The sequence below is a fragment of the Zeus faber genome, assembly GCF_960531495.2.
Source record: "Zeus faber genome assembly, chromosome: 15".
Lineage (NCBI taxonomy): Eukaryota > Metazoa > Chordata > Actinopteri > Zeiformes > Zeidae > Zeus > Zeus faber.
This window is the reverse complement of record NC_137194.1, coordinates 11,064,148-11,079,031: the sequence shown is the minus strand read 5'-3', so window position 1 is coordinate 11,079,031 and position 14,884 is coordinate 11,064,148. Positions and strand designations below refer to the sequence as shown.

General features: G+C 45.0%; 1 protein-coding gene across 8 annotated transcripts in view; it reads right to left on the bottom strand.

The window, feature by feature from the left end:
* Nucleotides 1-2,585: 2,585 nt before the first annotated feature.
* Nucleotides 2,586-14,884, bottom strand: part of scn8aa (sodium channel, voltage gated, type VIII, alpha subunit a) — a gene marked incomplete at both ends in the record, with an annotated part of 38,002 nt that continues 25,703 nt past the window's right edge. For all 8 annotated transcript variants that reach the window (XM_080015700.1, XM_080015704.1, XM_080015698.1 and 5 more), the window contains 7 exons: nucleotides 2,586-3,745; nucleotides 4,403-4,673; nucleotides 4,837-4,941; nucleotides 5,045-5,182; nucleotides 5,771-5,824; nucleotides 6,263-6,547; nucleotides 11,088-11,210. In XM_080015700.1, coding sequence (XP_079871826.1) covers nucleotides 2,586-3,745; nucleotides 4,403-4,673; nucleotides 4,837-4,941; nucleotides 5,045-5,182; nucleotides 5,771-5,824; nucleotides 6,263-6,547; nucleotides 11,088-11,210 — 2,136 coding nt within the window. The remainder of the gene's footprint in view (nucleotides 3,746-4,402; nucleotides 4,674-4,836; nucleotides 4,942-5,044; nucleotides 5,183-5,770; nucleotides 5,825-6,262; nucleotides 6,548-11,087; nucleotides 11,211-14,884) is intronic.

The window sequence follows — 14,884 nt, the reverse complement described above, 5'->3', positions numbered from 1 at the left end:
ATCTGTGTCCAGCCATCCGTTTTGTAATAGGACCATCACTCCTGTGTAGAAAACAAAAATAACGTCAGATATACTGATGGAGGCAGTTGTGTCTCATCTACCGCTGGACAGGGCCTTGTGTTTTCATGAAAAAGAATCACAAGGCTTATTATACAATGTAGCTGCGTCAATGTGAGACTTGCTGATGCTCTATCTCCTACACCCGGAGTGTTTCCAATCTCCAACTCGGGCAGATTAGTCGGAAGCGAGTAACTGCATTTTGAAAGTCTGCGAGTATGTGAAAAAAGATGGTGCGAGCCTGGGTCCAACACCACACAGTGTTAAAGAGGTCCCACAAAAGCACAATGATACACTGACAAACATGGGACTTTCAGCGCTCCAACTCAGACCAGAGCACGACTCTCTCTCCCCCTGTCCCTCTATCGCCTTTCGGTTTGCATGGCAGTCAGTCTAAAACCCTGAAGGGAGGGGCTCTGCACTCCTATTGTTCCGGGTGTTCTTAAATATTTATCATCCGTCCACCTCCCTGAAATATAACACAAGAACCATTTTTGTTCAACTTCCGAACCAGGAGCCCTTCGTAGCCGCCGTTCTACCAAACATACTGCACGCGCTGGGCGTAACAGAGCATTTTTCCCTGCCATTTGAAAAGGTCAACACCAAATTTGTACAGACCAAAGGACACCACAGAAGACCATCATGGATTTTCCAACAGCTGGCAACTAAAAAGTGTTTCGAAAAGGCTATCCAACTTACGACCCTGACAGAGGACAAAAGAGGAACTGTTGTGAAGGAAATCCCTAAAAAAATGAATACCTATATACTGAATCTACCTAGAGGTTCATTAAACATAGCTGTTCTGATCGCAACTCCCCCACAAACGCACCCATACACACAGACGGACACATACGTACACACTGAGACCTCGCATAGACACACACACATACATGCATACACAAAAAGTACTTTCACACACACACATACGACCACAAAACCCTTCACCACCAAGCCCTCTCATCGCCACTGCAATCCGTTCCCCGTCAGCCCACCACAAGACTGGAGGGTTTATTAGCACACACGTAATGTAACGCAAACGTAAACACACCACACCCTCACTGGCGCCAAATGTGGACTGGCGTGAGACATCACCCGCTCATTGCTATAACGACAAGGTCCACAAGCAAACCACTATTGGATGCATAAAAGTCGACGAGGAGATGTGAGCCCAGGTTTCGTCCAGAGCTACTCAATGGGCCTCCCACATCTGTGCATCCTCAATGTGAAGATATTTAAGTCCCACTCACAACGTTCCCTAACATTAGTCTACGCCTAGAATTCAGAGCGGCAAAAAAAATGCCTTCTTTCTTTCTGCCTCCGGATGCTTATATCCCTCGGTCAGACGATGGGGTGGATCAAATGCTCTGCGGGTTGAAAAGCTCAACTAACGAGGGGCGGGATCACGCCTCAGTCATTGCCCAATATTCTATCTTTATATATTGATATATACTGTACTGTACGTCATACCATTTTCCATTATCGTCAGTTCCCAGTTATACTTCTCATAATATTCCCCAGTGGACAGCCTCAAACTTATCATCAAGCCACTGCAGTGGTCTGAGAATAAGTGTCATGTGGACTATGATTATTCATGCATGATTCCTGATCAAAACATGCCTTCATGCAAGTCATTTCTATGCATTGGACGAGCACAATAATTAGTATTTATCTGAAACTCGGTCTGGACAAATCCCTTTCAGCCCAAGTCAAAAAATGACTAATGACCCATACCCGGTCAGTGTGAAAGCCCATGTAGAAAATGTCTTTTTCCGATGTCAGTATAACAAAGAGGAGATGAAAAGACTGGTGACATGGGCTGAATGTAATCTTTTTTTTTGCTGCTCAAATAATGTAAAGATGCCAGTATACTTAGCACAAACAAAAAAAATCTTTTGTTAACTGCTCGGGCTCCGCCACCCCCTTCTCTAGTGGTTCATTCCCAGCTAAACTTGCTCGGTTGATTATTGTTTTTCCCTTGATAAGGATGGTAAACTCAGTGAAACAGAGCCTCCCTCAGTCTGTCAACACAGTTCTCGTGGGATCTTGGACGGTCGCGATCCCATAAATGCAGCTCTTTGCTGCTGGGGTCCACGCTCGGTGGTGGCAGGGATCTCGCAGTCATCCAATCTTCTAGCAGAGATTTCTGTCCCTTTATAGTTGGTCCCCAAAAAAATGTGTGTGTGTGTGTGTGTGTGTGTGTATGTATGTATGTATGTGTGTGTGTGTGTCTGTGTGTTATTGGCCAGCACACTTTTATTTAAGTCATTATCTCTTGTGTTTGTTCCTCGTTTCTCAGAACTTGGTCACTATGCAGCAAAGTTGCATGGTAAACTGATTGTGTTTGGTTGTCTTGACGACATAAGAAAACCACGTTGTCTCAGATGAATGTGAGTCTGTAAACTTTTTTTTTTTTTGTGTGTGTTTTTGTTGATTTTTCATTGCAAATTATCACTTTTCTGTACATTTGTTGGGGATTGGGCTCAGAGTCTCTTCTCGCAACGTGTTATCGGATGAGGACAATCGAACCCCTAACACTTGGATTCCTTTTCGTCTTTTTGGTTTCTGTTCTTCTCTTTCCTTCCGGCCTTCTCCTCGTTCTCCTCCTGCTTGTCCTTGTCGGGTTTGGTCACACTGTCGTAAGAAGGCAGAGAGGCGGTGGAGGGCGTGCTCTCCTTCTTCTCCTGGTTGGTGCTGCCGTTCTCCAGCTTGTTGTTGGTGAAAGTGTGCCTCTTGAAGATGATGCCGCGCCGGATGAGGTGGGTGCGGTAGGCGTTCTGGATGATCCTCGCAGACACGTCCTCCTGCCGGCGGCGGAGCGTGGTGGTGATGGGCTCGTAGGACACCTTGCTGGGGTTGGCCGCCACGAAGCGCTCCTCCATCTGCTGCCGCAGCATGTCCAGCTCGCCGCTGTCGCCGAGCACGCGCTTGGTGAAGGCAAATAGGATGTCGAGGCAGTGGATGCGGTCGCCGCTCACCATGGGCATGTCCATGGCGATCAGCTCGATGGTGTTGGGCTTGGGCACGCGCAGCGGGTGCTCCAGCGTGTCGGCAAAGTCAGACAGCTTGGCGAAGGTGATGAACTGAGAGGCGGTGGGGTCGAACTTCTCCCAGATCTCGTAGAAGGTCTCAAAGTCGTCCTCGCTGAGCGGGTCGGCGCTCTCCTCCGTGGCCACGCTGAAGTTCTCCAGGATGATGGCAATGTACATGTTCACCACAATGAGGAAAGATATGATGATGTACATGACGAAGAAGAAGATGCCCACAGAGGGGTTGCCGCAGTCCCCTTTCACTGACGTGCCCGGGTTCTCGTGATTGGGGTTGCAGTCGGGAGGGTAGTTGAGGATGGGCAGCAGCAGGCCGTCCCAGCCCGCTGACGTGGTGATCATGAACAGGCAGATCATGCTGTTACCAAACGTCTCAAAGTTGTACAAGTCATCTATGCCTGCTCCGTGTTTCACATAGCCAAAGTTGGACATGCCAAAGATGGAGAAGATGAACATGACCAAGAAGAGCAGCAGGCCGATATTGAACAGGGCCGGCAATGACATCATCAGGGCAAAGAGTAAAGTCCGGATCCCCTTTGCTCCTTTGATCAGACGGAGGATGCGGCCGATACGGGCCAACCTGATCACCCTGAACAGCGTCGGCGATACAAAGTATTTCTCAATGATATCGGCCAGGAACATACCTGAGGAAAATTGGGAAGACATTTAAGAAAATAGTGAAAAGGGAAAGAAGGAAGGATAAACTCAGGTGTAATGCAGTCAGAATATCTAAACTCATAATCCCCATAACCATGAATCTAAAAAGCCAGAAAATGCAAGTAATTTATGGGATAACAGCACGGAGAATTTTAAACCAATATTTTATCCTACAAACCACTCCCTTACCCCACCCACAGCCATTGCGACCATCATTTGCGCATTTTTCGGCACAGGAACCATTTCAGGAACCAGTAGCATAGTTCCCGCGACATAATCAATTAGGCCTTTTCCCACAGGAGGAACTTAGTTATGAAATGGGTTCCACTTAGTCCCAATTAACTCCCTGCGAGCGAGCACGGTAAAGTCCTCGCCACGGGAACCACTGGGTTTGGGTTTGTAGAGCTGACTGAACACTCACTGCTTGCTCGCAGCACTCCATTCCCATCGATACTCTCGTTTTCAAAACTAACACGGAAAAACCATAACCCAAAACACAGTGAGCATTGCGACCAGTGCCTATCGAATAGATGCAGGTTTCCCATCACCTCCTCCTAACCTCCATAGCCCCTGCGCGCAGAGGGAAAGCACCCAAGGTTGTGGGCCTAAATGGCGCCTCATTCAGCTGCTGTGCTATTACTCACCGACAATAGAGAGAATGACCACCACCACGTCAAAGATGTTCCAGCCATTTGTGAAGTAGTAGTGGCGCAGGGCAAACAGTTTGAGAACAAACTCAGTGGTGAAAACCACGATGAAAATGAAGTTGACCCAGTACAGGACGATTTCTGTTTCGTCCGACTGGTCGTCCGTCTCCACCATCATGGTGACCATGTTGAGGCAGATGAGGATCATGATGGAGATGTCAAACACCTGCTGTGTCACAAAGTCAAAGACCATGCCCTGGATTTTATTCTAAGGGGGGGAGAGAGAACACAATGGAGACAGTGTGAAGATAAGATCAACTATGGGCTGCAGACGCAGAGTTTGACGCATTTGGTTGTAACTAAAAATGTTGTTGCCGCTAAAAGCCAACAGTGGTTGATATCAATTACTCAAGAGACATAACGCACTGTACCTGTGGCCTAGGGATAGGTTTTTGTGGCTTTTTGGAACCTAGTTTTTTCATAGCGTTGTAATACTTCTTCTGTTCCTCCGTCATGAAGATATCCTGACCTCCAAAGTAAAGGGACACAAAACCACTTGGTTACAATGATTTTCCCGACTTTTTTAAATGGCAAAAAGTGGGAAAATTAGGAGGGAAGTGAAGGCAGAAAGTGTCTTATCTTTTTCTTCTGCTGATTGAAGTTGTCAATAATCACACCAATGAAGAGGTTGAGCGTGAAGAAGGAGCCGAAGATGATGAAGATCACAAAGTAGATGTACATGTAGAGGTTGACTTCGTAGATGGGTTGGTCTTCAACCTGCGAGAGAATCCCAGCATTAAAGGTGCTTTACATTTTGGCATGATAATTAAGTAAATGAAATTAAATAAACCTACATGGATTACAACAGTGGATCTCAATGTGTCGAGCCTCAGCATCCACATTTTGTCACGACCCAAAATCATTTGAGATTTGAACCGTTCCATTTTATTTCACAAACTGAATAGTGCAGTAATCCACAATGCTTTTGTTCAAACAGTGCACAGTTTGCTTTGATGTGGAAAGCTTGAGAGTTAGCTTGTGTAAGAGTGTTGTTTTGATTAAATCTGAGCCGATTATATCTTTTAATTAATTATTCTCTTTATTGATTCACTTGGTATTTTTTTATTAACTGTATGACGGAGTGACGCGTGGGAGGATGGCGGCTGTCACACACTGCAGTTGGATATGGTGTTTCAAAGGACAGCATCGGAAACTCGGTAAACCACTAAAAGACAGTGGAGGCTTACACCATTGTCCACTCGGAATGGACCCGTGACCCAGTTTTGGATCGGGACCCGTCCTTGAGAACCACTGAATCCCGACGTCGCAACGTTTAAATAAAACTGGACATCACAATAAATGTACCTGTCTTGAATCCACTGCGGCGTACATAATGTCCATCCAGCCTTTGAATGTGGCCTTTCAAAACAGAGAGGTTGTTAAGTACGCGGCGGAGAGCAACGGCAGTATTGCCATAATACTAAAAATACAAAACAAATACTTTAAAGAATAATCAGACTCAAACCGAAACTGGTGTGTTTCCAGTGGTGAAGCTTGTGCATGGAGAGGAACGAGGAGATGAGAAAAAAAACAAAAAAAAAAAAAGAAGTCCAGAAAAACAGAAATATAATGATAATACACAGAAGACACAAACAGCGTTTCTAAAAGCAACTGGAGGAATATGTTACAAATTTAGTGGAGCACAAAACAAACTGCACAGGAAAATGGGAAGAAAATCTGAGTTAACAAGTGAGGTGTAAAAAAAACCCAAAAACGTGTCGATTAAGAGAAAACTAAGACAAACAGAGTAAAGACAGTAGAGACGGAAAGGCGGAGGACAGAAACAAACACCCTCACCACTTGGAGCAGAGCCAGGTAGCCGGCGCCCACATTGTCAAAGTTGATCTTGACGTTTTTCCACCTGACCTCAGTGAAGTTTTGGCTCATGAGGGCCAAGCACTGTGTCTTGTTGTTGACCACGTCCACTTCGAAGTACGCCTCGGCCGTCTCGTTAAAACAGTAGTAGTACTTGCCCGCAAACATGTTGACCCCCATGATACTGAAAATCAGCCAAAAGATGAGGCAAACCAGCAACACATTCATAATGGAAGGGATGGCGCCCACCAAGGCGTTGACTACCACCTAGACGGGACCAGGGGAGAGAAGACAGGACAGTGTGAGAACCTGCGGACGGACGGCACGCTCCAGCCCCGTCCCAATAAGAGGCACACTGCATCCTGCTACGGGTCTACACTCGGCGTCGGAAGCTGGGCGTAGCGCGTTTTCACGGGCCGACAACTTAGGTAAAGCGCTGCCGTTTTCCTGCCGTCGTTCCTTGCGGCCATATTGAACGGACGAGCGGCATGCTGCGCGGCGTGGCGGCATGCGGAGGAGCGGGATCCGTCCCGTTCTAATTAGAGCAGCACTGATGTGACTCCGAGACGCTCTTTGATCGGGTGACGCATGCGGCGAGGGAGGCCTCGGGGATGCTCCGGCACACGCACGCAGACAGTCTCACTAGCACCGGCACACACGAGTCGCACAGGCATGTACACACAAACACTCGCACACACACAAACGCACACACAGGCACGCCTACACACCACACACACCAAGTAGGCACACACACACACACACACACACACACACATATCTAGTTATTTTTTGAGGCCTAATTCACGCGTAGTCCATAACAGTATGCAGTGTGCATTCTTTTAACCCAACCCCACTAAACGACAATATTAGTAGTTTTACTCGTTTTTTACTATCCCAAATCATACCACAGAGACCTATAATAGAAAAAAAAAATAAAGTTTGACTACAGCACAATCTTTAACAATACCCCAAACGAAATCAACCTTTTATCGCAACTAAATTACTATGACATAAAACTCCCAAGGGCTAATTTATGACAATAAGCTCAGCATTACGTGGACCGCTCACTATCGGTGTTAAGACAGGCCGACCAGCAGCTCTCAGGCAGACAGCTGAGCATGCATGTCCTTTGCAGACTTATTTGTGGAGCCATATTCCCTCCTCTTTATGGACAGTCAGACTGGCGGACAGGGGAGGAGCATTGGAGCAGGATTCTCTCAGCGTGCCAGTTACATATGCATGTAGTATATCTATGTTGGTACTGGACACAAAACTAACCCGCTGTGCGTGATATAATATTTAAAGACGGTGACTATTGCGTTTGTGATTGCCTTAACAATGAACGGAGATTATTGAAAAAAAAAAGAAAAAAAAACTAAGACACATCTTTTAAAGTATATTTGTGGTGGAGTATTTAAAATGCTTCAAACGTACATTATGCTGTTCCTCCGCTTTCCCCACAGTATGCCATGTGCACTTGCTGAGAGAATGCTGCTTGCTCTATTGAAGGTATAATTGGTAAATTTTCTTGGATTTAAAATAGAATTTGGCCATACCATATTATGGCAAGCATTCTGTGAGACAGGGAAAATGGCTTTTCCAAAAGTGCATAATGTGCATCGGCAATTAGATAATACATGCGTGTTACATGGCAAGAACTCAAGAACTTCTCAAAACAGTAAATAAATAGATAGAGAAATGTGTGGATAGAGAGATATTATAGATAAATGACTAAAGCACTATTTGCTTGAGGGTCCGGGAAGCCACTCCGACATTTGTGTGGGTTACATCAGTGCCATATCTGACAAATATCTACAGCAAAGTATATCTGGAGCTAAGATACATCGTATGCATCTGAGTATAGTCTGTACTATGGTGTTAGCTTGCTCCCATCCCACTGACAAGAGGCGATCAGAGGGACAAAAAGTGTCGGTTGTAAATAATATAATAAGGTATTGTTTGTTGAATCCTTTTTTTTTTTTTTAAGCTACTAAAACCTAGAGCAGAGACGAGCAATTCAGCAGGTAAAAAAGAAGTTGGAAGCGGAAGGATTGCTCCTGATTGGATCATTCCTGTGCAATGCATTTCCCCAAAAGTATCGAAGGAGATTTTGAAGCAGCGAAAGGAGAGAGAGAACAGCCCATGATCATTGCATGATAAGCAGTGCAACGGCTTGATTAAAGCACCACTGCTCGCTGGGTTCTGTTGAGTTCCATAAAACTCCAGCCAGCAGCGATTCCTCGGGGGGGAAGGCGGGTGGAATGGGGTTTCTCAACATTCTAACTCTCCAGAATCTCTTTCCTATGGTGTCATCTCTCCATTCATGTTATTTCCCTGTTTATTTATTTATTGGTTTGACCTCAAATTTACATTTTTAGTTCAAACAAAATGACAACTCAATTGATGAACATAAGACATTTAGAGTAAAACTTGGCACAGCAGGATCAAATTCCTCTTTTTGTTAAACTTGCGTGACTGGGCCACCCTCACGGCTCATACCACGTACATCCAATGAATGAGGTCATTCATAGGGATACTGGTATTTCAATAAAACGTTCTTGTAATACAAATGTTCAATGATATCCAACCTCAAAGATGACATAATCTCTTTGACCAGTCAAGTTTCTTTTCCTCAATAATCATGTATTTCTCACTGCAGAATTCTAGAATTTCTAACAAAGGAGCATCCATTTAGGCTATCCAGGGCTTCCAGCTGTTCATGTCTCCACCCCAGTGTGTGTGTGTGTGTGTGTGTGTGTGTGTGTGTGTGTGTGTGTGTTTCTATATATATATATATATATATATATATATATATATATATAGAGCGAGAGAGAATATGTTTAACATAGTATGTTCTTCACCTGCTGGTCTGTCACTTTTTGGACATAATGTAAAAGGGAGACACGTTATCTGTCTATGGTTTAGAGTGTTGTCCGAACACTGTGGTGATAGTCAAGACACAGGCCGGCGCCCACCCGGGTCCAGACCGCAAAGACAGAGCTCCACATGGCCCATTGTTGCCTCCCAGTCCTTCACTTCCTGCGGGAGTGGAAGGCAACAGGAAGCCAGGGCCTGCTGTATGCGCTGTGTGGTGCCATGACATGAGAGCAAAAATGCCTTGTGTGAAATGGCAGCCTAGTATATTTCCTAAGCTTCTTCCTCCCAGCCTTGGATCCAGGTTCTATAAAAAAAACATCAAAAACGATAGTGCTCGGACCACATGCCAAATGGCAGAATTGTAACCATGCCACATTTGTCCAAATCGTTAATACTGAATGACCTGACCTGGCTTGCCTCCAGAAAAATACTTTTCGTTCGCTAGCCAGTCGGGCGTTATGACCCATAGTGCTGAAACGGGGCAGAAGCTTAACAAATATTTTCCTCCCAAACACACAGCGATGTGAGTGTGTGGTATCTGTCTCAGTCCCTGATGCAGATAGATCCTGGACAAGCAAGAGAGAGAGAGTGTGGCGGCCCTCCAGCGCTCTGGCCCAGCAGAGTTGGGTCAAGATGGAGTGAGCGGTGAAGGGATCGGAAAGATGGGGGGGGGGGGGGGGGGGGGGGGTAAGAGCGGGGAGGAAGGGGAAGAGAGGAGGGTGGGTGGGTACTGCACAGTGCTGCAGATGTTTGGCTGGAGGCTGAAGGAGGGGGGTAAAGAGAAGCGCAAACTAGAAGACAAGGCAACCAGTCCAAGGAGATCAAGTGAGAGGGAGGAATGATCGAGAGAGAGGAGGGAGGAGGGAAAAAAGAGAAAGACAGTATGGGGGAGACAGGAGGAAAGAAAGAGACAGAGAGGGACTACAGGCGACAACAACCAGGCACAACCTATCACTGCCGCCAGTCACAGAAACAACCAATCAGATGCTCTATGTGCGTATTATTATAATTTTTTCTTTCTATGTGCGTATTAGGGAGGGGTGGCTGACGTTAACCCCAGACCCTGCCAGAGGCGATGCATGCAGGGTGAAAAAGCCAGCGAGCCGCTCCACCTCTGCTGTTCAAGACAACGACCGGCTCCTCTCAGCGGTGGTTTCTCAGCCGTCTTAGCTTAGTGTTGGCTGTGACTGGCGTGCGGACGTTTTTTGTTGCTGCGGTGTGCTGACGTTCCCTGGTACCCACTGGTTGTTCTCCGTGCCGGATGCATAGAGGGATGATGTGAGGAAATGGGGGGAATGGGGGAGCGAGGGACGTGTGGAGGGGAAGGGGAGAAGGGGGGAGGGGGGCTCTCGATAAAAAGCAGTGGTTGAGAATCAGGCCAAATGGACAGCCAATTCTTGTTTCGAATGCTCCATGAGATGACATGTAAAGTTCACTTGTTTGGCTTCACACAATTTTGCACTCACTTTACGTCTGCCAATCAAAGAAATACAGTGAAAGAATAAAAATGCAATTGGAGTAATTCGATTTTCTAGGTTTCTCTTTTATGTGATGAGGCAGCTTTCTCAAAATGTCCTTCTATTTTGCTCTTGGGTTATTTTTCTTCAGACACAAATCAATTGATTCTTCGTGTTCAATTGGAATAAACGTGATGCGTGGTAATAAAATTCAAAGCGTTACTCCCAGCTGCATCATGACTTTCTTTCAATCTGACAAAGGCATGGTACAGGATTGTGCATGGAAAGGTGACTTCTTGTCTCTAGTTTTTATTTTTTTATTTTGCTAAATCCCCCGTTACGATTTAGGTTTTTTTTGTTCTTTGTTCTTTTCTGTTGATTTCATTATCGTTTGTTGGTTTAATCAGTTCTAGCATGCTTTAGACTGTTGAATGGGCATGCGGAAGGATCAGCTGCTTAGCTTTGGATCTTACCCTCATCCCTTCAAAACGTGACAAGGCTCTGAGGGGTCTCAAGGCCCTTAGTGTCCTGAGTGATTTAATGGGCCCTAGATCGGAGTAGCCCAGCGCATTAGCTACAAGGCTGACTATAGACACCTACACAAAAACAGAGAAGCAAAAGAGGTTCCAAACTGTTAGAAGTGAGAATATTTCACTAGGGAAGAGAGACGGCCCTGGCATAGGCGGAGAATTGCTTCACATACACACATAAATCTATGCATGTATATACATGTATAATATTGCATTTATACATGTATATACATCGAGAGAGAAGGTCAGTGTTTAGTATAGGCTTAATGTGCGTAGGATTTTAGTAGCAGTAGGCCGTAGGGATTGTTTGTTATTTTGGGGCAGTTGACGAGACGTGAAAAGTCCTTTGTACCTGCAAAGAAACTTGTGGTTGAGAGAGAGAGAGAGAGAGAGAGAGAGAGAAAGAGAGAGATAGAGTGAGAGAAAGAGAGAGAGAGAAGAGAAGAGAAAAAGATAAGACACAAACAGAGGGTAAATTAGGCAGAAAAAGTTTGCTACTTGATTTAGTGAAGATACAAACGAAGGGGAACCGAGGGAGGAGGAGGAGAAGGAGGGAGAGTAGGGGAGGAAGGGGGGAGGAGAGAGGTCACCCTGTAGAAGTTGTTAAAAACCCAACAGACTTGAGAGCCTTACCCTTGCCCCTCTAATATTGTCTCTCCATGTCGCTCTCGGGCTGAGGCATTAAATCCCATATAATTTAAGACAGACAAACTAACGGAACCTAAGAGAAAGAATACAGGTAAACATGTACAAATGCGTCATTTAGACTTTTTTTTCTGAAACATACAGAATATTCACACAGCAATTATAATGAAAGAGGAGAGCCACGGTCACATAACCACTCACATTAAAAAGAAAAAAAAAATCGGACAGGGATGGAGGTTAAGGACAGATTGGCTAGTTATTAGCACTGGACGGCACTGAAAGGACAGAATTACACTCGAATACAGTCAAGTTACACACAGTACAGTAACAGTTAACGGCAACAGCACCCAACTCCAAAGAAACTGGTGCAGCTCCTATCATGTCCAGCAGCATCCACAGTGCATTACTACAGCCATGAACAGCACTTTACAGCTCAGTAAATTCATGGTCAGGGTCCATATAGCTGTTCTAGGCCACGGACTACAGTGCAGTGGTCTACGTTTAAGAAAGTCAGAAATGGACGATAGCCAAACTGGTCGATGGGCTGCACTTAAGTCCTACATGAGGGAAGTGAGTCATACGGGAACTGCTTCGCCGCGATGGAGTCGCTTAAAGTGAGCAGGGGTAGATTTTGTTGGGGCCGCCTGGAAGCGGATCAGTACACAATGGCGCTTCAGCTCAATGCAGGCAGATTTGACAGTGGGGACAGGAGGAGCACCAGGTCCTCAGTATTAAGGAACATATCAACAGTCAACACATGTAGAAGCACCTCCAACCAGCCACCGACACCAATCCCACTGGTCAAACTCACCGCAAGAAATACACAACATCCAAAGCTTACCATAGTCACAGGGGAGGATTCTAACAGGCAAAATCTTCATTTTGACTGACTACCATGATAGATAAAGACAACAAAGAAACCAACTTCCAATGGTTGAATAGCTGAATCATCGGTTTTAAGTGTAGATTTAGATTGCTGAAATTCTTTCTGCATGGATTTCTGCTTTATATTGTTCTCATCTGATTCTTGTGGCCTAAACTAGTGGCTAAGCTCGGCATTTGTTTTTTTTTAAGCCCTCATTTCACAGTGTACCTCTGTGAATCAAAGAGTCCTGACCAACTGGTCGAGCACCACGACACAGAGACAGTAAAATAAGGATTTTGCCTTGAGCTACAGTAAAGCATTTGGGGGGTAATTGTCACCTTTAGCCTGACCCTTTGGAGAGTTCCCCCCCCACATTTGGGGAGCCCGGAGCCTGGCCCCTGACCCCCTCGGGACCAACTGTGCGGTAGTGGTCTCAGAGCCTCAACGTCCCTCCCACAGAGCTCTGCAAGGCCAGTGACATCTGGGGCTGTGATCCCATGATGACGACGCCACAAAAACCCAAACAGAAACAGGACAAAACTGAAATCAAAAGATAAAAAAAACACAAAAAACAATCACAATAATCTGAGTGAAAAAGAAAGATGAATGGAGGATGGTAGTGCTCCTCACATCGCTAGTTATCGTTGATAGATAACTACAACCTAACCATTTGTGTAAAACAATGTTTATAATTCATTAATCTGCTAATTTAAGAGGCATACGCTTTCTAAGTACATAAATGATTCAAGATAAATGACATTACTGCATCGTGGCTTAACTTAAACAAGAAAACTATTTAATCTTCTTATGTAATAAAATTCTGTTTTGTTTATTTATGATGTATATGTAAACATATATGGTCAACAGTGCCATATATACTGTATATATATATATCTATCACTTAATTAAAAACACTCTTTTAAATGAGATTCAGGAATAGGCATAAAATGACAAAATAACAAGAGGTATGAGAGGGAAAACCATCACAGAAACAAACAGGGACAGATACCCACGCTCAGAATAATACAGGCCGGTCTAATGATGGTGCCCCCCTTCTGAGTCTACACATGGTTTCACCCGACAACAACACAAGGACAGTGGAGGCACGGTCAGGCCACAACACGACTGAGACTCATCCGACAAAACATTTTGGGGTGTTTTTCTTTTTCATTTTTTTTTATTTTAATTTTTTTATTTTTAGAGGGGGAGCGCTAGTGAAGACCAAACTTACCGCATGTTGCCTGTCACTCACCATCATTATATCTCAGCACAATATCACCACATTCCCGAGGTTAGACTTTCAGGAGGGAACAAGAAAGGGAACGGGCAAGGCAGGAGGGCGGTTGTCTTTCAACCACATTCACAGCTTGGGGAAACGTTGAGTGACGCAACGCGCCGTCCCAAGCGTATAGGGTCGACAACACACCTACGGCTCCCAGCGACCGGGGCGCCGGATGGAGGCTGGGGCTCGGTGTGAGACTGGGAGGGACCGGGGATTTCATTCCTGTCAGCCATTTTGGGAAATGAAGAGTGTGGTACAGTATAGTGTGGTACAATATCCCTATAATCTGCATCTACGTATATGTGGTAGTGTTTACCTTGTAAAGCCAGAAGCTACCGGCGGAATGTTGGAATGTAAACTTTGTAGTGCAAAGTGTACGTGTGCATTATTCATGAGTTGTGATGAGGTTAAAGTTGCTGTAGACTTTAACATATTGCAATGAGGGCTGATTCACAGGATCTCATCACGTATCAACATTACATCCTCAGGCAATAAGTGGGAGTCCATTAACAGGTATTGGCCCGAGGAATTGGATACTGCAGAGAGGTGGTTAGTTCAAGGACAAGGTCTGAACTCAGGGAAATTCTTCTTCTATCCCAACAGATATACTTTCTTAATTCAGGTCAATCACCCCTAAAATAGTCAAATTCAACTATCCCGAGCTTTAATCAATGGAATTCTCCTTTTTCCTTGATAGCTTTTTTGCAACTATGTACTGTGTATTCCAAACTCTTGTTAAAACCCTCCCAAATCCATATCAGTTAACTTAGATAATAATTACAATCATAAACTTAGATGATGATTTGGATGGTAAATATAAAAGAGTAGAACGTAGAATAGAATGAAAAATGTCCCTGGTTCTGTTTCTTTAACTTGTTTGACACGAGGAGCAGAGAAGTACAGACAAAGAGACAAAGGCACATCTGACAGATCTGACACAGAGGACAT